Source organism: Schistocerca americana, chromosome 5 (assembly GCF_021461395.2).
Source record: "Schistocerca americana isolate TAMUIC-IGC-003095 chromosome 5, iqSchAmer2.1, whole genome shotgun sequence".
NCBI classification, from domain to species: domain Eukaryota; kingdom Metazoa; phylum Arthropoda; class Insecta; order Orthoptera; family Acrididae; genus Schistocerca; species Schistocerca americana.
Window position 1 is genome coordinate 291804293 of NC_060123.1, and position 24777 is coordinate 291829069.

The window sequence follows — 24777 nt, forward strand, 5'->3', positions numbered from 1 at the left end:
AGTGTGCACAAATATAAGGTAACTTATAACTGAATTCATGTACCTACCTTGATTTTTTCCCTATCACGACACCTCTCAGGTTCCTCTCCATTTGAACTATGATTACCGAGTGTCCTAGTTTGTGGAAAAAATGAAAGCCTCAAAGCCAAATAGTTAATTAAATAATGTTGTTTGATCTTTGGTAAGAAGGGAGTTCAGATTTACTGGGGATTTAGTGAAATTGCGGCAGGTAGTAAATGTAGTTTTGTGAAAGCCTCCCAGTGATGGAAACAGTCCAATTTAAAGTTCTGTTGAGTTTCAAAGTCACCTATTTAATCATTTCCTTGAAAGTAGAAGACTGTGGAAATAAATACAATTTGCTGTTTCTTTTAAAGATTAAAAGTTCTTAAAATTGAGGCTTATAAAGTTTTGCTTGGTTAATGATCATAGTGCTGCCTGTAGCAAATTTTAAAAGGTGAGTCAGTTTCTTGCAAAGTTGTCAACATTGTGTCTCACTGTAGTAAAAGAGAAAAACTGCAATAATGGAAAGTTACATACTCAGGCTTACTAAGTACTTGTTTCTTTTGTGTAATAAAAGTGCATATTAATGTTGTAACGGGATCCACAGTTTGTATATTGTGCTCATACTGCATAACGATTAATAGAAAGACAACTATTTATGAAAAAAATAATTTCTTTATTCAAGAGACAGTGAGAAGTAAGCTGTTAGTGAATTCCAATCAACTTTCATTTTAAATAGTAAAGTAACCTGTGACCAGTTCATAATTTTGCAGTGAACTACATTTATAATTTTATGTCAACTAGGAAAGTGTTTGAGAAATAATACTTAACCTATGTCCAATTTATGATTCTGCAGTGAATATTATTAGAAATGTTATAAAGACCATTCAGTTTGAGTAAGCCCTGAAAGTGATAGTGTGTTTCGTTATCTGTTATATTTTGCAAATAGTTTGTTCCACTCTGTCAGCTTCCAATCTTACTGTGAACATATGCAGGTGTCAGAGTTCATTGCACTGGCGTGTGGCAAAATATACGTTGTGTTTGTCCGTTACTCATACCAAATTTCTTAACCAAGAATGTTAATCATTCTCTTGCCTAATTAGGGTGGCAACCGTTTCCTTTATCCTTTAAGCAGTGTAGCTAGGTAAAATATTGTTTGTTACTGCTTAAATATTTACGTAATTCTGACTTCCACTTCCGATAAGCCACCTCCGTTAGGTACAACACGGTCAACATAACAAAATTCCTCTCAGAGGGTAACACTGCTCTGTTGCTTTGTACCATAATTGCTTTAACATGATAGTTTTATTTCACGACCTGCACCCAACTTTTAGGTTATGGTATAGCAGCAGCAGACAGGAGTGTTATACACTCCATACTAATACTTTCAGAAACGACTTCCTGACGCTTAAATCTATACTCGATGTTAGCAAATTCCTCATCTTCATAAACACTTTCCTTGCCATTGCCAGTCTGCATTTGATATCCTCTCTACTTCGACCAATCAACTGTTAATTTGCTCCCCAAATAGCAAAACTCATTTACTACCATAAGCGTCTCATTTCCTAATCTAATTTCCACGGCATCACCCGATTTAATTCTACTACTTTCCATTATCCTCCTTTTGGTTTTATTGATGCTCATCTTATAGCCTCCTTTGAAGATACTGTCCATTCTGTTTAGCTGCCCTTCCAGATCCTTTGCTGTCTCTGATAGAATCACAATGTCATCGGCTATCCTCAAGATTTTTATTTCTTCACCATGGATTTTAATTTCTTCTCCGAATTTTTCTTTTGCTTCCTTTACTGCTTGCTCAGTGTATAACACTGGCTACAACCCTGTCTCACTCCCTTCCCAACCTCTGCTTCCCTTTCATGTCCCTCGACTCTTATAACTGCCATCTGGTTTCTGTACAAATTGTAAATAGCCTCTAGCTCCCTGTATTTGACCCCTGCCACCTTCAGAATTTGAAAGAGAGTATTCCAGTCAACATTGTCAAAGTCTACAAATGCTAGAAACATAGGTTTACCTTTCCTTAATCTATTTTCTAAGGTAAGTCGTAGGGTCAGTATTGCCTCACGTGTTCCTACATTTCTACGGAATCCAAACTGATCTTCCCCGAGGTCGGTTTCTACCAGTTTTTCCATTCGTCTGTAAATAATTCGCGTTAGTATTTTGCAGCTGTGACTTATTAAACTGATAGTTCGGTAATTTTCACAACTGTCAACACCTGCTTTCTTTGGGATTGGAATTATTATATTCTTCTTGAAGTCTGAGGGTATTTCGCCTGTCTCATACATCTTGCTCACCAGGTGATAGAGATTTGTCAGGGCTGGCTCTCCCAAGGCTATCAGTAGTTCTAATAGAATATTGTCTACTCCCGGGGCCTTGTTTCGACTTAGGTGTTTCATTGCTCTGTCAAACTCTTCACGCAGTATCGTATGTCCCATTTCATCTTCATTACATCCTCTTTCATTTCCATAATAGTTTCCTCAAGAATCTCGCCCTTATATAGACCCTCTATATACTCCTTCCACCTTTCTGCTTTCCTTCTTTGCTTAGAACTGGATTTCCAGCTGAACTCTTGATATTCGTGCAAGTAGTTCTCTTTCCTCCAAAGGTCTCTTTAATTTTCCTGTAGGCAGTATCTACTTTACCCCTAGTGATATACGTCCCTACATCCTTACACTTGTCCTCCAGCCATCCCTGGTTAGCCATTTTGCACTTCCTGTCGATCTCATTTTTGAGATGTTTGTATTCCTTTTTGCCTGCTTCATTTACTGCGTTTTTATACTTTCTCCTTTCATCAATTAAATTTAATATTTCTTCTGTTACCCACGGATTTCTTCTGGCCCTCGTCTTTTTACCTACTTGATCCTCTGCTGCTTTCACTGCTTCATCCCTCAAAGCTATCCATTCTTCTTCTACTGTATTTCTTTCCCCCATTCCTATCAATTGTTCCCTTATGTTCTCCCTGAAACTCTGTACAACCTCTGGTTTAGTCAGTTAATCCAGGTCCCAGCTCCTTAATTTCTCACCTTTTTGTAGTTTCTTCAGTTTTAATCTACAGTTCATAACCAATAGATTGTGGTCAGACTCCTGGAAATGTCTTACAATTTAAAACCTGGTTCCTAAATCTCTGTCTTGCCATTATATAATCTATCTGATACCTTTTATTATCTCCAGGGTTCTTTCATGTATACAACCTTCCTTTATGATTCTTGAACCAAGTGTTAGCTATGATTAAGTTATGCTCTGTGTAAAATTCTACCAGACATCTTCCTCTTTCATTTCTCACCCCCAATCCATATTCACCCACTATGTTTCCTTCTCTCCCTTTTCCTCCTCTCGAATTCCAGTCACCCACGACTATTAAATTTTCGTCTCCCTGCACTTCCTGAATAATTTTTTTAATCTCATCATACATTTCATCAATTTCTTCATCATCTGCAACATAACATCTGAGAAATATGAAATGTAGGAGTGAGGTACTGGTGGAGTGAGGCTATGCCGATGGGTCGTGAGTCCTGCCTCGATAACCCATTCGGCTGTGGAGGTAGTTGCAACACAACATCTGCGAAATATGAAACGTAGGAAAGAAGTGAGAGTATTTGCCTGGAAAAGGCGAGGTTCCGGGTTCGAGTCCCAGTCCGGCTCACAGTTTTAGCCTGTCAGAACTGTTCCTGCCCTGCAGACGACAGCCTCCTGCTGGTACGTACCCTGGCGTGCAGCGTCTGGACGGCCCTCATGTAGTCCTTGACGAAGCCGACGCCGTCGGCGCCGCCCGCCAGCAGGCTGCGGCCCACCACTGAGCCGGCCACCTGGTCGAGCGTGCAGGCGGCCAGGTGCCCCAGCGTCTCCTGCTCGGCCCCTGCTGCTGAGACTTCGTCGCCCCACAGAGGTCGCATCGCCGACACCAGCGTCTCTGCGGCCTTCTGCAGCCACGCGTACTGCTCCTGCAGCCACTGCGTCTTGTACACGCGGCTCAGCAGCCTGCAACCGTCAACTGGCCCTGTTAACAGGGGCTGCGGCTACCCTAACAACTAGTAATGCGCTAAACTATTAACTACAGGTAACAGGTTACACAGTCCCAGCACCAACCAGGTAACACACTGTTCAGTCCCATTAACGTGATCACTGTCTGTGTTCCACATCAAGATGCAACAACCACTCAAGACGGCTGGTGACATCATTAGCAGTGGAGGATATATAAAACGTCTCGGGGGACGTAGAAAACAGTGCAGTAATGCGGAAACAGTGATTAGTGTGAAGTCCGAAAGGGCGTGATCATTGGCCTCCAGGCCAAGGATGGAAGCATTTCCGAAACAGCAAAGTTTGTAAACTATTCGCGTGCCACCGTGATTAAAGTACACCATGCATTGACAGCCCTCATTGAGACAGTAACATATGAGGTATGGTCATTAACTGTATGTTTATGGACACGGTTGCTCCTGTCAGCCATTTTGTCTGTAGTTCGTGTTCTATTGACTGGAGTTGCTGCCTCTGGATCAAGGGGTCCCAGGTTCAATTCCCGGCCGAGATGGGGATTTTCTCTGCCTGGGGACTGGGTGTTTGGGTTGTCCTCATTATTTCCTCACCATCATCACCGTCATCATTCGTCACGTGGTTAGATTGGACTGTGTAAAACATTGGAGTGTGTAAAAATTGGGACTTTGTATGGGCGCTCATGACTAGCAGTTGAGCACCCTACAAACCAAACATACGGAAGCAAAATATGGGTAATGGAATGTAGTCTAATTAAATCAGCCGATGCTGAGGGACACAGATTACCAAATTAGACATTAAAACTAGTAGATGGACTTAGCTGTCGTTTTGCTATTTTGGGCAGTAAAATAACCGATAATGGCAGAAGTAGAGAGCATATAAAATATAGGCTAAGAAAAGCGTTCCTGCAGAAGAGAAGTTTTTTAACATCAAATATATCTTGAAGAGTTCAGAAGTGGTTAAAGTATAACATGCGTGGACAGCCCTCATTGAGACAGCAACAGATGAGGTATGGTCATTAAGTTTGTGTTTATGGACACTGTTGCTTCTGTCTGCCATTTCGCCTGCAGTTCGTGGTCTAGTGGCTAGAATTGCTGCCTCTGGATCACGGGCTCCCAGGTTCAATTTCCGGCCACGTTGGGGATTTTCTCTGCCCAGGGACTGGATGTTTGGTTTGCCCTCATTATTTCGTCATCATCATCATCACCGTCATCATTCGTGACGTGGCTAGATTGGACTGTGTAAAACATCGGAGTGTGTAAAAATTGGGACTTCGTATGGGCGCTGATGACCGAACAGCTGAGCGCCCCACGAACCAAACATCATCGTCAGCCATTTTGTCTCCACATCAGCCCATCTTACTTTGCACTGATTCCACACAACCGATTGGCACATACACACAACCTGACTTCCATTTATTAAAGCAGCAGTGGAGTCTTATATGACCGCTCTGCGCTAGTTCTATTCCATCAATAGCGCTCCAAAGTGACCAGCGTGCCCCTTTAAAGAGTGACTGATAATATGGTCATTCAGCAAGAGTAAAATGGAGGAAGCGAAAGGTACAACTTCTAAGAAACCAGATGGCAGTTATAAGAGTCTAGGGACACGAAAAGGAAGCATTGGTTAAAAAGGGAATGAAACAGCATTGTAGCCTATCCTCGATGCTAGTCAATCTTTGCCTTGGACAAGCAGTAAACTAAAGCAAAGAAAATTTGGAGGAAGAACAACAGTTCATGGGAAGTGGTAGAAACTGTAAGTTTCACCGATGGCACTGTAATTCTGTCAGAGACAGCAAAGCACTTGGAAGAGCAGTTAAACGGAATCAACAGTGTCTTGTGAAGAGGATATAAGATTAACATCAACGGAAGCAAAGTACTGGTAATGGAATGTAGTCTAATTAAATCAGCCGATGCTGAGGGACGTAGATGACCAAATTAGACTTGAAAACTAATGGATGCGCTTAGCTATCGTTTTACTGTTTGGGCAGTGAAATAACCGATAATGGCCGAAGTAGAAAGCATATAAAATGTAGGCTAAGAAAAGCGTTCCTGCAGAAGAGAAATTTTTTAACATCGAATATAGCTTGAAGGGTTCATAAGTCTTTTCTGAAGTTATTTGTCGGGTTTGTTGCCTTGTGTGGAAGTGAAACGTGGACGATAAACAGTTCAGACAAGTAGAGAATAGACGTTTCTGAAAAGGAACTCTTTATAAGAATGCTGAAGGTTAGATGGGTAGATCATGTAACTACTGAGGAGGTACTGAACAGAACTGGGGAGAAAAGACATTTGTGGCACAGCTTGACTAAAAGAAGGGGTCCGCTGATGGGGTGCATTTTGAGACATGTAGGTATCATCAATTTAAGGAAGTGTGTGTGTGGGGAGGGGGGTGGGATGGAAGCGGTTCAAATAGGTGTGGGCTGCAGTTGTTATCTGGAGTTGAAGAGGCTTGTACAGGATAGTGTAAGATGGAGAGCTGCATAGAATCAGTCTTCGATCTGAAGACAACAACAGAACATAACAATAGGTTATTTATTACCTGTTATGTATTTTAACTCTACAATACTTTAATCATGGGTGATAGTTTGAATTACTAAGTACGTGGCCGTCCGTGTAAGCTTATTTTTGTGAAATATGCTGTGTAGCCCGCAATTTTGCGCTTCTTCTTTGTTGTACATCCGTGAAGAAATGAAAATCGTTATGTTTTTCCGCAGTGAGCCGATGGATGCTATTAATGTTGTTAAGAATGTGGAAAACCAAATTCTAAGCTCCCTTCGCAATGACGACGAGTTGTTCCTGTCACTTCAATGGTGATGTAGTAGGGGTACAATAATTAGGAGTCGGTGTTACGCTCAGTCCACAATGTGTGACTGGCGTGTGTGGCGGGCAGGTATCCTCCCTTCGCCTGTCGCCACAGACAGCTGCCTGGGCACGCTGTCATACACACTACGCTGTATTCGGATGGAGCAACCGCGTTCATATGTTGTAGATAAGTGTCGCAGAACTGCAAATTGTGTGCCACTAAACCAATGTTACCAACAGAACACTGACAGAGAAGCAAAGGAAGAAAGTATTATCTTGTTTTCAGCACCTCACTTAAACTTCTAACTTACATTGTTCTTTAAATTGTTCTAATGTCTTCAGTGCTATTTGGTACATTGATTATAATTACTAAGTGTCATAATGCTACAGTTTGCCAAAAAAAGTAATTTTAGTGTAGTGCTATTCACACTGGTATGCAATACCTAAGGATGGAGATAACTTTAGCATGACGTGTCACTGACAAGAAACATACAATCAATGATGAAATTTGCGCCATACATTGAAAGACCCGCTGCAATATAGTTCAAAAAGTAAATGAAGAAGAAGGAAAACGTAATGAGACGAAGAGAAACGACACTTTTATTCAAAGGCAATAATTATGCTGAAGTCAGGGAATTCATGATGTTTCTCTGTACAAGACATCCGTTCATCATGGACAGCGACGCATGCTCTGCCACATGTTTCCTAGCTCGCTGCTAGGTTGCTAAAGAGTCCTTGTGTTACACCTCTCGCTCTGAGCACTATGGGGCTTAACATCTGAGGTCATCAGTCTCCTAGATGGTTCAAATAGCTCTGAGCACTATGGGACTTAACATCTGAGGTCATCAGTCCCCTAGAACTTAGAACTACTTAAACCTAACTAACCTAAGGACATCAGACGCATCCATGCCCGAGGGAGGATTCGAACCTTCGGCCGTAGCGGTCGCGCTGTTCCAGACTGAAGCGCCTAGAACCGCTCGGCCACAACGGCCGGCTTTCATTCCTCCGTCAGTGCGATTGACAACTGCTCTATGGTCGTTGGTGCATGTGAATGTACTACAATACGCATCCTAAACACACCCCACACATACTCCATCAGATTTAAGTCGGAAGACGCCGAATATCCTCTCGTTCCAAAAGCTCCTCGACCTGCGCTCATCGAAGCGGGAGCTTATAGACATCCATAAAAATGAAGTGAGAACCAAATTCATCCCTGATAAGACTCACATGGAGAAGACTACAGCGTCACAATAACACTGACAACTGAGTATGTCATATCCAAAGAAATGGAGGTCAGTATGCCCATGCAACATGATGCCTTCCAACACCACACCGGCTGGAAAACCAAAACACCATTTTCGACAATGTTGCATATCGGGAGGTATAGTGTTGCTTGGACGTCCTGACCTCCATATCTGTGAACACGGTAAACTCAGCAGTCAACGTTATTCTGAAGCTGTATTCATTGCCAATGTCAGTCTTTTTAGAGGTGCATTCCGCCCTGACTTCACTTTTATGGGCGGCAATGAACGACCGCACGGAACAGCGGAGAAGGCACATACCTAGGCATGATAGGTTATCCGGTGTACGGACTTTGCTGATCGTCCCCCCGACTTAAATCCCACGGAGCACGTATGGGACGCGTTGAGGAGACGTACTGCGGCATGTTCACACGCACCAACAACTATCCGCGGCAGTCAACAGCACTGGTGAAGGAATGGAACGTCTCACCACGAAAACTGCTTACTAAGCTTTTGGCCAACAAGAGAGCACGTTGCAGAGCAGGCACTGGCGTTCGTGGTGGTCAGAAACTGTGTTAAGAACAACGTCCTGTCTTTTGTAATGCTCAGGGGACAATGGTAAATAACGCTGACTACATTGTAATTACTGTCTTTGAACAAAAGTATTATCTCTGTTTGTCTCACTGCAAATTAGTTTCAGTTACCTTTTGCACTGTACTGTAACAGTTCTTTACATATATGGCGCAAGATTCGTCGAGTTACGTTACTTGCCATTGGTATATCATGTACGAGGGCTATTCTAAAAGTATGGACCGATCGGTCGCGAAATGGAAACCACTGTAAAAATCAAAGATGTTTTATTTGCAAGAGTTTGCTACAACTTCCAGGTACTTGTATACATAGTCGGCGTTCCGACTTAGACATCTGTCGTAGCGTTGTACAAACTTTCCAGTACCATCGTCATAGAAGGCCTGTGTTTCTCACCAATTCTTTGCGCTGGTCTACAATTCGTTGTCAGTGCTAAAAGGCTGTCTTCATAGCCAGCGGTTCACGTGAGCAGGCATGAACCTCAGGAAGAACTAATTACAGGCTGTATTGTGGGTGATCAGACATGTCCCATCGAAAACGCTGCAGGAGCATCTTCATTTTCCCTGCAGAGTGCGGCCGAGAATTGTCATGTAGAGCGAAATACATGACAGTTATATTATGTGGGTTGCATAGGTTCAGGTGAAGTCTTTCGACAGGCCCTCATACTTGATGGTAGACATTATTTTCTAGCCATTTTTACGTTCTCGCTGTGAGCCCAGAACTGAAAAGAGCGACGTGCCGCGATCGACAGGCGTACTAGAGGCACTGGCCAACACATCTGTGCAAAGCTTCGTCAGATTTTCACTGTGGTTTCCATTTCGCGCCCGATCGGATCCTACTTTTCCGAATACCCCTTGTACTTTCGTCCTTAAGTTTTGCACAGTAGTGTAATTTATTGCGATAGAGGGATGGACCGGTTATAAAGGAAGAAATGGAAATATGGACGATGGAAGCACTGAGGGGAAGCTAGGTAAGTAGATGGTGCCGTCAATATATTGCAAGAGCAAGATAGGGGAAGGGGGAAGGTAAGGCGGAGGGGTGACTGATTGTGTAGAACGTGGAAGGAGACTCCCAAAACATGAAATATTCAAAACGGATTGATAGCAGATTTTGGCTCTTCGTTAACGTGAACCGCCACATGTAATGCCTATCGGTTTGTGATATAACTCCACTCAGTACACCAACAGTGCAGTTACTTGTAGGACAAATGTAATAGACAATTTACTAGTATTACGGTTACATTGTTGGCTTTTTTAAAATTTTTGTATACAAGTCTATATGTAATTTGAGACATATATGTTACACTATCAGTTTAGTAAGCCTCGGCTGCAAAGTACTAACACGAATTCTTTACAGACGAATGGAAAAACTGGTAGAAGCCGACCTTGGGGAAGATCAGTTAGGATTCCGTAGAAATTTTGGAACACGTTAGACAATACTGACCCTACGACTTACCTTAGGAGATAACTTAAGGAAAGGCAAACCTATGTTTCTAGCATTTGTAGACTTAGAGAAAAATTTTGACAATGTTGACTGGAATACTCTGTTTCAAATTCTGAAGGTGGCAGGGGTAAAATACACGGAGCGAAAGGGTATTTACAATTTGTACAGAAACCAGATGGAAGTTATAAGAGTAGAGGGGCATGAAAGGGAAGCAGTTGTTGGGAAGGGAGTGAGACAGGGTTGTAGCCTATCCCCGATGCTATTCAATCTGTATGCTGAGCAAGCAGTAAAGGAAACAAAAGAAAAATTCGGAGTAGAAATTAAAATCCATGGAGAAGAAATAAAAACTTTGAGGTTCGCCGATGACATTGTAATTCTGTCAGAGACAGCAAAGGACCTGGAAGAGTAGCTCAACGGAATGGACAGTGTCTTGAAAGGAGGATGTAAGATGAACATCAACAAAAGCAAAACGAGGATAATGGAATGTAGTCGAATTAAATCGGGTGACGCTGAGGGAATTAGATTAAGAAATGAGACACTTAAAGTAGCAAATGAGTTTTGTTATTTGGGGAGCAAAATAACAGACGATGGTCGAAGTAGAGAGGATATAAAATTTAGACTGGCTATGGCAAGGAAAGCGTTTCTGAAGAAGAGAAATTTGTTAACATCGAGTATAGATTTAAGTGTCAGGAAGTGGTTTCTGAAAGTAGTAGTATGGAATGTATCCATGTATGAATGTGAAACGTGGACGATAAATAATTTGGACAAGAAGAGAATAGAAGCTTTCGAAATGTGGTGCTACAGAAGAATGCTGAAGATTAGATGGGTAGATCACATAACTAATGAGGAGGAACTGAATAGAATTGGAGAGAAGAGGAGTTTATGGCACAACTTGACTAGAAGAAGGGATCGGTTGGTAGGACATATTCTGAGGCATCAAGGGATCACCAATTTAGTATTGGAGGGCAGGGTGGAGGGTAAAAATCGTAGAGGGAGACCAAGAGATGAATACACAAAACAGATTCAGAAGGATGTAGGTTTCAGTAGGTACTGGGAGATGAAGAAGCTTGCACTGGATAGAGTAGCACGGAGAGCTGCATCAAATCAGTCTCAGGACTGAAGACCACAACAACCACAACATGCTACACTACCGCCCTCTTCTTAACAACACGTATCATTACGATCAATTTGGACTGGGCTGTGGTTCACTTCAGATGACGAGGGGCATTGTACCCGTAAGTCAGTTTGTAAACAGTATTTTAGCAAATTTTTTTTATATTTTCAAAGTTTGGTTTGCTTTCCCCGTAAAAGTTAGCAGATTCATTGTAACATTGATGTACCCATTACAGGTTTATTATAGTGTGTACGTGCTTCTGTATACCCCTTGAAAATTATGTAATATCGAAACGCCTAAGGCAAACTTCATCGAGTAGAGTAGTGTGACAGACAAGTGGAGTTTCAGGTGTATAATGAAAGCGAAATTTCGCAGAAATTGACGCCAGGTGAGTGCCCGGCAAGGCTGACCTGCGTCGGCTGCGCCAGACGTCCCCCCTGGAAGCGAGTAGTCCATTGCCCGTCAGCGGTCGCAGCACTTCCATGATGTAGTCGTCGCGGTCCACGTGCGCACCCGTGCTGAGCACCAGGCGCGCATGCTCCGGGTGTGACAGCAGCACGTACAGCCGCGGGCCCACCCACACCCTGCAACAGAACAGATCGTCCGAGTGTCCGCCGCCTGTTCCACACCATTCTTTCTGGGGCACTTTAGATGTTCCTATGGGACCAAACTGCTGAGATCATCGGTCCCTAGGTTTACACACTGCTTAATCTAACTGAAACTAACTTACGCTAGGGACAACACACACTCCCATGCCCGAGGGAGGGCTCGAACCTCCGTCGGGAGGGGGGGGGGGAGCCACGCGAATCGTGACAAGGCACCTAAGACCCCACGGCAACCCAGCGCGACTCGTCCTTGTCGAGTAATGCACCTTGTATGTTACACACAATGAAATATTTCTTTCACCTATACTTCTGAAATTACGTAGCATCGCATGGAGCTTCACCTGCGGCTACGTCCAGGAGTCATATGCCTCAAGCCAAATTCTTATTACATAGATTTAGTCGGAGTGTTCACTGGTGGATCCGGAATAGTTCTATGTCTCGCTACGTCATTTAATAAGTCTAAATATTGCCGTCGTCTCACGGGGCGTCAAAACGCACGTCGATGATAAGCTGGTAGCATCACGGCGTGGAATTTCAGGTTCTACCACGCTGCGGAGCATGAAATGAAGAATCTCACATGTCAGATTTTTGCCTAGTGTGGAGGAAGGCTATTAATATCCGACATCCTTTTACGTCACAAGAAGTACTTACGTGCCCCCATATTATATTGAGTTAAACTAAGTATTTTGTGGGTTTTCTTTATCACAGAGTACGTTGTATGAATATAAGTTGTTTCAAAGCATCAGCAAAATGAAAATCTCTCGAAAACGCGTCATTTTAGCTACGATTTGTTATAATAAAGTGAAACCACATATCGGCAGATAAAGGGTTACTGTTTTCCATGTTTTTACTATTACAACTTGTGTTCCGTGAAAGTATTTCGTTACATTGCTACGCCACAATGATCTATCATAAGCGCGTCGTTTGGATACACTTTTTCATAGTCAGATATCTAATAATGACATTTGTGTATACAGTCTTTAGACAGTGAATATCATATACCAGGCCTCGCTTGCCATGCGGGAATTGTAACTAAGCTATAGTGTCGTGAGATGGAAAGTGCAAGGTAGCAGAATTCTTTTCGCGTTCTGGGTCATTCTTATTAATTTAATGGAAGTTATATCGTCAGGAGTCGATGTTATTTATTGTGAATAAAGTAGTTTATGCAATATATCCTGCAAATATTAACGATTGGGATGTTTCCCCAGCAATCGGAAATCTGAACTTAATTGCCAGTGTGTTTCAGAAAGTAAACACACACACACTGAAATTTCTGTTTTTTATGAAACTTCGTGTAATATATATATATACTTCGTGTAATATATATATATATATATATATATATATATATATATATATATATATATATATATACCTATCTCTTGGTTTTATGGACTGCCTCGAGTTTATATGTTGTCAGTAAAAATATTTTACGGTTATAACAAGCAACTTTGAAAAAAATATCCTCTTCCATTCAAGTGAGATTATGAAACGAATCTCGAATGTTGAAATCCATGTGATGAAGTACGTTACTTCAGAGTGATGGTAGTCAATGCAACATCGAGAATACGGATATTATGCATGAGGAGAGTGACATAAGAAACTAACTATATTCAGTCTGAAACGGAAAATGGGATAAGATTCAAGTGAGTTAACGAATAACTTCTACTAGTATGTATGTTAGCTCGCTGTATAGCGTTATTTGCTGTTCGGGCCATCGAAGACTCCAGAATATTCTTTGCAGTTTTCTCTGCTTTTATTGGGCAGTCGCTAACAGGGTTAACGCGCGTGAACTTATCATAAAGAACTTGTGTGATTTACGCGCCAGATGCCACAGGAGACCGCTGTGACCACAAATCACGATGGGCAGCACGTTCCGTGATATGTAGCAAGGCGTTGCACAACTTGCAGCAACCACGGAGGACACCACATCTTGCGTGCTTCACGATGAGGAACGCGTTCCGTGTGAGGACAGAATGCAGCACCAGTGCAGCGATGACCCTAATCGACTTCGTCCACATTGCTGCCGTCAATGACCTTAAAACACTCAGACTTTGATCGGCATACAAAGTATGCATGAAAGATCTGCACATTCTCAGGAATATTAACATTCATCTTCAAATAAAAATAGGATACGATACACCAGCAAAAGGTCACTCTTCAACACAAGTCGAAATATTCCGCTAATACTCTTCTTATTTAGAAGCAGGCAAAAATAAATGAGAAATCCAATGCTAATTATTCCACGATATGCTTTAATTTCTCTGAAATAAGAATTGCTAACTTGCGGTCAGTGCATACAGTGGTTGGACAAAAATGTGGAAACATTAAAAATAGAACACATTACACTGCAACATCCAGTCTTTACCTGCGCATTACGAAGAACTTAGCCTCCTCTTCAACCAACTAAACTACCACGTAATCCTCTTATCCGAAACGTGGTTGAAACCACACATATCCTCTGCATCTTTTCATCTCCCAGGGTACACATTTCTTAGGGCAGACAGATCAAAAAAGCGAGGTGGCGGGGTCGGCGCGTATATACGAACAGATCTCAAAGCGAAAGTCTTATGTACGTCAAATCCTGCTGAAGAAAAAGAGGCTGAATTCATGTTCATTGAAATAAATATACAAAGTCGGAAATTCTTGACTGGCGTCGTGTACAAGCCGCCAAAAATAAGCTCAATGAGTTCCTTCCAGTCGGAATTACATTCACTTCAGTGTCAATACGAACATGTCATCGTAATGGGTGACTTGAACATAGACCTGCTAAGAGACACTCCCTCCGCAATAAACCTAAGAAGACTGTTTAGTTTCAATAGCATGAACATTTTTCCATTACAACCTACACACCATACGGCGCACAGTCATACTCTTATAGACGTAATCGTAACGAAACAGACTGACAAAGTAAGAGATGTTGGTCAAACATCGACCCCTGGCCTCTCAGCACATGATGTAATATTCCTGGCCTACTCTGTGCAGCCCCCAAGGATCAAATCGCGTTACATAACTTGTAGGAACATGAAACGTATTGACCTTGACGCTCTAACAGCCGATTGCCCAGAAATCTCATGGCATCAAATAATCAGAGAACCTACAATCGACGGCAAAATTAATGAACTTGGTGATAAACTCACTGCCCTCTATGACAAACATGCACCTGTGCGCACAATCCGTGTAAGAAAATCTCCTGCTCCATGGCTGACAGCTGAATTACGTCAAATGATGACTAATAGGGATGCTGCCCACAGGCGTTTCAAGGCAGATCCGAAACCCGAGCGTTTCGAAGAATATAGAAAGCTACGGAACAGAGTGAAACAATGCATTCGCAATGCTAAAATCAGGCACGCTCGCTCCCTTGTATGCAGCGATCTGACGCCCACGGCTCTATGGAAGAATCTCCGTAGCTTGGGGGTCGGAAAGGCAAAATCGGAAACTACTTTTCATGTGTCAGCTAACGAATTAAATGAATTCTTCTCTGCACCTCTGAATACCAGCACAGCTGATAATTACCGTCCACAAGAATCCCCAAACAGGATAACTAACAACGATACCTTCCATCTAAAACATGTAACAACAAATACGGCAAGAAAAGCAATAATGAGAATCTCTTCTGATGCAATAGGCAACGACAGTATCGGTATAACCATGATTAAGAATGTTGCCGATATCTTAGTACCTGTCTTAACTGACATATTGAATTTTTCCCTCGTGAACGGAATATATCCCACTGCATGGAAAAGAAGCCTAATTCGACCCATCCCTAAGATCGAAAACCCGCAACTGCCTAGTGATTACCGACCAATTAGCATACTGCCTGCTGTTTCCAAAGCACTTGAATATATTGTTCATGACCAAATCACTGAACACTTGCATGAATTCAGCCTATGTGACAAATTTCAATCCGGTTTCCGTAAACATCACAGCACAAACACTGCTCTAATTAAAGTAACTGATGACCTGAAATATGCCATCGACAATCGAAAGGCAACAATATTGACGCTACTGGACTTCAGCAAAGCTTTTGACACTGTTAACTTTGACATATTGCTCAGAAAAATGCAACAGCTTAATTTCTCTGATAGTGCAATGAGATGGTTTGAAAGCTACTTAAAAGACAGACAGCAATGTGTTGTCTGCGTAAATGAAAAATCTTCCTGGAAACATGTTTCCTCTGGAGTGCCACAAGGATCAGTCTTAGGACCACTTTTGTTTTCTTTACATGTCAACGATATTTCGTTGGTTCTGTCCTCCTGTAAATATCATTTCTATGCCGACGACCTCCAGCTCTACCTAAGCGTCAGACCTGAAGATGTTAACACGGCAATCGCTCAGATGAATGATGATCTGTCTTCAGTAGTGAGATGGGCGAAAAACCTGGGGCTTAAACTAAATGCAAAAAAGACGCAAGTAATCTTAATAGCCCATCAGAAATTAATAAGTTCAGATTTCCGCGAACGGCTACCTCCTATTCTGCTCGACGGTACCATATCAGAAAACAGTGAAGAACTTGGGTGTAACTTTGGATGAGCATCTCAACTGGGCGGAGAATACAGTCGCAGTGTGCCGAAAGACGTCTGCTTGTCTCTATGCTCTCAAAAAGTTTCGGAACATATTTCCACAGGACTTGAAACGCCAGCTCGTGCAAGCACTCGTTCTACCGAACCTCCACTATTGTGATGTGATTCAACAAGGCATGAGTAGTGAAAACAAAAGACGGCTAGAGCTAACCATGAATGCCTGTGTGCGTTACACCTGCAACATTCGCCGATATGATCATGTTAGTGCTTCATACTCCGAGCTAGGGTGGCTGCGGCCGGACAAATTGCGGACTACCACACTCTATGTCTACTCCACCGACTCCTCATCGCGCAAGCACCCCAGTACCTTGCTTCAGAGATTAAAAACCTGTCATGTCATCATAATCGAAACACAAGGTCACTCTTATTTGGTATCCTAACTCTGCCCACTCACAAAACAAAAACTTTTGCAAACTCCTTCTCAGTTGCCGCTGTCCGCCTCTGGAACAAACTGCCCCTTACCTTGCGCAAAATTCGATCTCCTGGTGCTTTTAAGAAGAAGTTGAAGCATTTCCTACTATCATACTCACAAAGTTCTCCACAAAATTAATGTACAAGGACAATCCCCTCATCTGTCAAATAGCAAAGCTAGCGTCTCCTATATTGCTCCTGTGATGCCTTCCTCTTCATCTTTCTCTATTAGCCACGCAATCTTCTTTTCCTTTATATTTCCTTAACTATGTTTCATCATGTCTCTATTCTTCTCCTCCCTTCACCATGAGTCTCCCTCATACTCCCTGCTGCCGGCACTCCTATCTAAAATCTGTCTCTTCAATAATGTCTAATTATAACAGTACTTGTGACCTAAGAATATAAACTCTATATGTATGTATTTTTCCAGGTGTACCTTTCAAATTGTTTATTTCACTTTTTGTACTAGATGTAGTTTAACATGCCTACTAAAACATATGAACGTAAAATAAGTAGAATGCCTGGTTAGATGTAAGAGAGGGCCTGATGGCCTTTTTTTGCCAGGTTAAATAAATAAATAAATAAATAATACGGTGTAATAAAGCCTTTGGCCTTCAGAACAGATTCCGACTGTCCGCCCCTTTATCTGGGTGGTCAGAACTTCCCACTGCCATGCAGCGGGCCTGGGTTCGATTGCGGGCCGGGTCAGAGGTTTACTCCGCTCAGGGATTGGGTATTGTGTTGACGTCATCATCATCGACACGCTATTCTCCTAATATGGTGTCACCTGAAGTGACTTTCATTTCGGCAGCCGATATTCCCCGTTGGGGACTCATGGCCATTTCATTTAATTTCATTTCCTACACTCTTCTTCTCTCCCTCACCGCAAAGTTTCGAACCTGCAGCCACCATTAACTATTAATTCAGAAAAAAGATCGGACTGTAACACCTTAAGTTGCACATTGCCGTGACAGTGCTATCACTGCAACGCTTCATTAGGCACTAGTGCACCTCTCAGGTACAAAATGACTGAGGTTCAGCAGGGAGCCAAGTCAGTCATGTTTTGAACCAGTGCTATGAACGGATATCGGACACCTGTCAACGCTATCGAGGGTAATTTGTGCACTGTGCTGTATGGGGGCAGAATCCTCCGACCACTGTAGTCAAAATTGCGGTGATGTGTTGGCCCTAGAACAGGATTAATTGCGGAGCACTCCGCTACCATTTTGTGAACAGCTTCCTGCACGAAGTAGGTAGAAGCCAAATGGAATGGCCTTTGCTACCTACTCACACGAATTTGATAAAGAATGCTTTGGACAAATTGAAATTTGCAATGCGTCGTTGCAGGGATCCTCCTCACACAATGGACAAACACAATGGACAAACACAGGTACTGAATCGTTTAAAAGGGAATCTTATTGCATTATTCCTGCAAAACAATGGCGAAGTCAATGAACGATGAAGGTGGATGGCTATTGCCCACCCTTCTCCTCAAAACAGAGCACAAAGGCTCAATAATATTGTGTTTACTGTGGTGCCCAGGGAAAGACGTGAAATGTTTCCTCGTGTTCACAGAATATCCTGGACAATGCGATCTGTGTGTACAGGGCCCTGTCGTCTTGTAACTCTCCATCACCTCTGAGGAACAAACGCTGTAGCATGGGCTGGACCTTATCAGTCAAAATGGTCACAAAATGCTTGCAGGTAATGCGGCCTTGCAGAATCACAATGCGCCGTAAGGAATACCGCGATATGACTGCCCAAAACATTGCCGAACCGCAGCCATGTTTCAGTCTTTGGGCGTAAACTCGGCCAGAAGTTGGAACCAGTGTGAAACAAGGCTCATTCGAACGAATTACTTTCTCTATTGTCCCATACTCCAGGTTTTATGGCTTCGGCACCACATTTTCCCGTTACGGGCATTTACATCACAGCTGACTGATTCTAGTATTCCAGCCCGCAGTGCAATGCACTTCTTATGGAGCTCCATTCATGTTCTCTTGGTGCTCACAGGGTTTGAGAGTGCGAGATTCAGTGCTGTAGTGACTTTTCCAGCTGTCTTTCTTTTCGTCACAATCCCCATACGTCACTACCACTCAACACACACTTTAACATAGTGGACGGTGTTTCTCTGCTTTCCCTGCATGCGGTATAAAAGTTCGACACGGTGTCTCTTGAAACACCAAACGCTTCGAATCCTTTGGCTAGGGAATCACACACCATAAGGTCACCAACAATTTTCCATAGTTCAAATTCACTTAGCTCCGATATAGTGCACTCACAACTGCACAGATCTCTGTTCCGATCACGACTGGCACTTGCAAAGTATTGAAGGCATAGCAAAGGCGCCGTTCGCTGTCAAATATAACAGCGCAACCTAAAGGGTTGGCTAGTATGTGCATTTACGTTCAAGCATGCGTTTCTCGCGTCGATTCCATGTGTTCTACACGTTTAAGTTTATTAATTTCAGCACAGTTCTGATAATCTTAATAGGTTACCATCAAACAAGATTAGCCTTCTGATATTAGCAAAACCATATGACTCCAATTTTTTAACAATTTTCTGAACAATAAGATCGTCGGCGTACAAGCAGCTAGCGGTTAGGTACAAGGCGCGGCTTGGGCGGCTGAGGCATCGCTTATTCTCTCAGTACTTGGTCGTAACATGAATACTCAACACCACCCTAAATGTAAAATCCGGGATGGAATGTAACAATGTAATGAAAAGGATAGTTGCTACTCACCATATAGCGCAGATAACGAGTCGCAGGAAGGCACAACAAAAGACTGTTGGAAAATTAGCTTTCGGCCAACAAGGTCTTTGTCAGAAATAGATAACATACACACATGCACACACTCCCGCAAACGAGAATTACACACACATGACGACAGTCTCTTGCAGTCTGGCTCCAACTACCAGAGACTGTTCTCATGTGTACGTGAGTTGCGTATGCGTGTGTGTGTGTGTGTGTGTGTGTGTGTGTGTGTGTGTGTTTGTGTGTGTATTGTGTGTGAGTGTGTGTGTGTATGTTGTCAATTTTTTACAAAGGCCTTGTTGGCTGAAAGTTAACTTTCCGAAGGTCTTCTGTTGTGCCTTTCTGCGACTCACATCTCCGCTGTATGGTAACAACTACCCTTTTCACTTTATTGGAACGCCATCCTTATGTAGTTACAAAATGGTAAGGATGTTATGTATACTTCAAAACACATTAAATACTGAAACAACTCTTTGGACATACATTTGGTCGGACGCCGGGTAAAGCGACTGTCGCAAACGATTTGCGACATTACACTGCTGTCCTTCATGCACACAGACACTTATTAGTGAAACACTTATTAGTGAACTTAAATATGAGGTATTTCACCATTCACGTTTATGACGGCTTGAGCTCTGCTGGGGACACTTCTTATGAGGTGGCTGAATGTCTGTAAGTTAATGGTAGCCCACTCTTCCTCAGCAGCCGAAACCAGAGAAAGAAGTAATATTGAACGCTGGGATCTAGAGCAAAGTCGACGACTTAACTCATCACAAAGGGGATCTGTTTGATTTAGGTCGAGACTATGGGCAGGCCAGTCCATTTCAGGAATGTTGTTGTTCACAAACCATTGTCTCATAGATGCTGACTTAGGCTGATACAATCAACCATTGTGTCCGAACTGCTCCTCTACTGTACGTAGTATACAGTGCTGTAAAATGTATTCATATCATTCCACATGCAGTGTTTTCTTACGATCAATAAGGGGACCACACCCTAACCACCGAAAACATCCCATGACGTAACAGTACCTCCCCTGTATCTCACTGATGGCACTATACATTAGGGAAGCAACGTTGTCCAGGTATTCGACGAAGTGGAACCATTCCATCGGACTGACACAGGATATAGCGTACTTCTTCATTCCAAATCACTTGTTCCCACGCTCTCACTATCACTCACGCTCGCTCTTTACACCATCTCAAGCATCGCTTAGCGCTGACTACAGAAGTTTGTGGTTTAGGTGGAGCTGCTCGACATTTATACTCTATTCTCTTTACTCCATACGCACAGTCTCTGTGGTAGCTGGACTGCTGGTAGCTCTTTGTATTTCACGAGTGATTCCTTCTGCTGATTTCAGTCAAGTTTTCACAACCACACTCCACAACAGTCAGCAGAATCTGTCGGTCACTATATGACGTCTACCTTGCCTTAGGTGTGGTTGTTCATTCACGTTTCGACTTCGCATTCACATCGCCAACAGTCGACGTGGGCAACCTTAGAAGTTTTGAAATGTTCCTAATGGATCTGTTATTCAAGTGATACCCAACGACTCACCCAAGTTAGGGGCCACTGAATTCCTCTGACCAACTCAATCCGCTGTTGCTCTCCTATACTGAAGACACAGTGCTGCCCGCCTCCTGTTATACTGGCTGGTCCTTTTCATCTGAGGGCTACAGGTGACGGCCGCATTATATAGCGGTGTCCAGGTACTTTTGATCAGATAGTGTATCCTTCTTCGACAATCATCTGGCGTGTGACAAATTCTGCAATTGCGGGTGAACAAAATCTGACGCCATTGTTCAGAGGTCCTTTCGATGTGATAGTCGCTCACTTTATTCGTATCGTACAGTGCTCTATTTTTTTTCTTCTTTCCATTAATCAGTTGTTCGTAGCCGGCCGCGGTGGTCTCGCGGTTCTAGGCGCGCAGTCCGGAACCGCGCGACTGCTACGGTCGCACGTTCGAATCCTGCCTCGGGCATGGATTTGTGTGATGTCCTTAGGTTAGTTAGGTTTAAGTAGTTCTAAGTTCTAGGGGACTGATGACCACAGCTGTTAAGTCCCACAGTGCTCAGAGCCATTTGTTGTTCGTAATGGACGCCTGGAGGCCACATCGCTCGTGTGAACGCGTTTGAGTAGTGTGTGAGTCGACGCAGCCCTCCCATTGATAGAGCGTAGTTCTGCTGCAGTCTTCCCCGGACGCCTACGAGCCATAATCTATAGGTACCGGTCAGCAGATGGCGTCGTTGACGACGGGTGACCTCTGCCATGCAGATGGTTCAAATGGCTCTGAGCACTATTGGACTTAACTTCTGAGGTCATCAGTCCCCTAGAACTTAGAACTACTTAAACCTAACTAACCTAAGGACATCACACACATCCATGCCCGAGGCAGGACTCGAACCTGCGACCGTAGCGGTTGCGCGGTTCCAGACTGAAGAGCCTAGAACTAGAACCGCTCGGCCACTCCGGCCGGAGCCATGCAGATCTTAAATGTTTCGTGTCGCAAGAGAAAGCTCAATGTCTGAATGGCGGCTACAATATTTCGATGATAACTTTCCATGTTAACAACGCTTCTTGCCGTAAACAGATAATGCGCACTTATTCTGAGACTGAAAGGACATTGCCTGACATAATGCCGTGTTGAGCAGCGTACGGAGGCTGCAATTTGCCGTTCTGAACTGAGGGCGTTACGTGCTCTACTGAACTGTATTCGATCAGCTACAAGCCATCTATCGCTATGAAACGACGAACAGCTAAAAGTTTTTGAAGGAATGCAGGTGTATGCAGTAGCGATGTAAGTGACATGCTGGGCACTCAGTGAAGTGACTAAAATATCTAAAAACTCGTCGGAAATGTTTAATCGAAAACAAAATAATGAGCTATTAATGTCTTCGTCTTAATTTTAGCACATATTGCATTCAAAGGTGGGAAATGAATATTCCCTGAGTTAAAATGAAACTGGCAATATTAACCACCATTTCTCTTTAATACTGACAGTAATCTTGACAAACGATAACAAAATACACAAAATAATTTACTATTGCGAATACGAGTTACTGTACGTAACACGGAGTTTGAACTGCTGACATCTTTGGAATGAATGGAAGTTCATGCGATGCTGACCTAACTGAGATGTTCGAAACTCAGTAAACTGACTGAAAGATTTTGACATGAAGAGGGAAATTTTAAACGTGAGCGAAATAAACAGAAAATGTTATTTCCTTAACCATCCTATGTAATGTTTTAAAAAGAAATTAAAAGAAAAATATTAAAGTGTATTTCATATCAAAAATTATCTAAATGAGTTAAGTTCCTGCCAGAGGGTTCTTCGAACCACTTTCACACCATTTCTCTACCGATCCGCTCTCTAACAGCACTTGAAAAAACAAAAGCTTTAAATTCTCCGTCCGATTCCGATTTCCCTTATTTTATTGAGATATCCATTTCTCCTCACTTATATAGGAGTCAAAAATATATTTTCGCATTCGAAGGGCAAAGTTGGAGAATAAAATTTTGTGAGAAGATCATGCCTCAACGAATTACGTCTTTATTTTAATGATTGCCACCCGAACTCGCGTATCGTATCCGTGATTCTCTCTCCGTCTCTCTTTCTCTTTCTCTGTCTCCCTCTCTCTCCTATTTCGAGACGGTAAAAACGACGTCTCCTTGTTTGAAGTTTTTGGATGTCCTCATTGAAATGTCTCTGGCAAGGAGCGCATATCGCACAGCAGTATTCTAGCAGGTACGGGCAAGCGTAGTGGAGGCAGTCTCTTTAGTAGATCTGTTGCATCTTCTACATGTTTTGTAAATCAAACGCAGTCTCTGGTTCGTCTTCCCCACATTATATATGTGATTATTCCAATTTAAATCGTTCATAATTATGATCTCTAAGTATTTAGTTGAATTGAAGGCCTTTACATTTGTGTGATTTATCGTGCAACCAAATTTAATAGAATCCTTTTAGTACTCATGAGGATGACCTCACACTCTTCATTATTTAGAGTCAATTGCCACTTTTTGCACCATACGAATAGCTTGTCTAAGTTATTTTGCAATAGGTACTGATTTTCTGATGACTTTACTGGACGTAAATGACAGCATCGCAGCACACAATCTAAGAGAGTTGCTCATATTGTGTTGTAAACAGCAGAAGGCCTGCAACACTTCCTTGGGAAACGCCAGATATCAATCCCATTTTACTCGATGACTTCCCATGAATTACTACGGACTGTGTATGACCTTTCTGACAGGAAATGACAAATCCAGTCGTACAACTGGGGCGATACTTCATAGGCAGGCAATTTGAATAGGCGCCGCATGTGAGGGACGGTATCGAAAGCCTACGGGAAATTCAGAATCATGGAATCAGGATGGCTTTTTCCCCTCAGAATAGTGCGTCAGTTGGATGTCTGTAGAGTACCATGATGAGTGCTATATGTTCGTATCCATAAGAATCTTATAGTTTGAGAGTTAATCTCCGACATTCTTACACAAACTGGTCACCAGGAACTGTGTCAGTACTCTTGCGTTATAGTATTTCAGAATTTACGTGGAAATTACATAACAGGTTGACAGTCACAATTGCTTGTACCGTAGTCGACCAGGAGGCAGTTGTGTGACGTCGAGAGTTTCAAGAACACGAGCGTAAACCGCAAAGGCGAACCGCAGTGCTCCTCAATTACAGGCAGGATGGCGTTGCAGGTAATTGATAGTCTAGAACTACTGCGCGAAGCTCTCGACAAAGTGCCCGTGCTATAACGTAATGCAAAGATCCCGTTGTCGCCGACACCTTGAAAGACTTTCCTCGGGTGTAAGTTCACTCATTGGATGTGAAATTGATCTCAGGGATGCTTGCTCGATATCCGGACCTGCTATGCCCTGCTTTTGTACTCAGGCCTAGCTCACGAGCGCGCTCTTCGATAGTATTTATTCGAATCGGCAAGATTTGTACACAATATATGACATGAATGAAATAACTGATCATGAATTTCTGGAACGCAGCAAATAAAAACTTAACAACTGGGCAGGCATACAGCAGTAAGAAGAAGATAAGGTCGTGAGCAGTACAAGTAATACGAAGGTTGTGCAGTAAGTAACGCAACACATTTCTTTTCTCGATAAATTTCAGTAGATGAAATGCGGAATTTGTTGTGAGACGTAGTAGAAAACACCCCGCTTCAGACCCTATAGTTTCATGAAGTTCCGACAAGTGGCAGCGCTATTCATAGCCT

General features: G+C 42.8%; 1 protein-coding gene across 1 annotated transcript in view; it reads right to left on the reverse strand.

Moving 5' to 3' along the window:
- LOC124615669 (cytochrome P450 4V2-like) overlaps window positions 1–24777 on the reverse strand; it is a 153464-nt gene that overhangs the window by 92257 nt on the left and 36430 nt on the right. Inside the window, exons 2-3 of the mRNA XM_047143697.1 lie at window positions 11600–11773; window positions 3720–3993 (exon numbers count right to left, since the gene is read on the reverse strand). Of these exons, the coding sequence (XP_046999653.1) occupies window positions 3720–3993; window positions 11600–11673 (348 nt within the window). The 5' untranslated portion in view covers window positions 11674–11773. The remainder of the gene's footprint in view (window positions 1–3719; window positions 3994–11599; window positions 11774–24777) is intronic.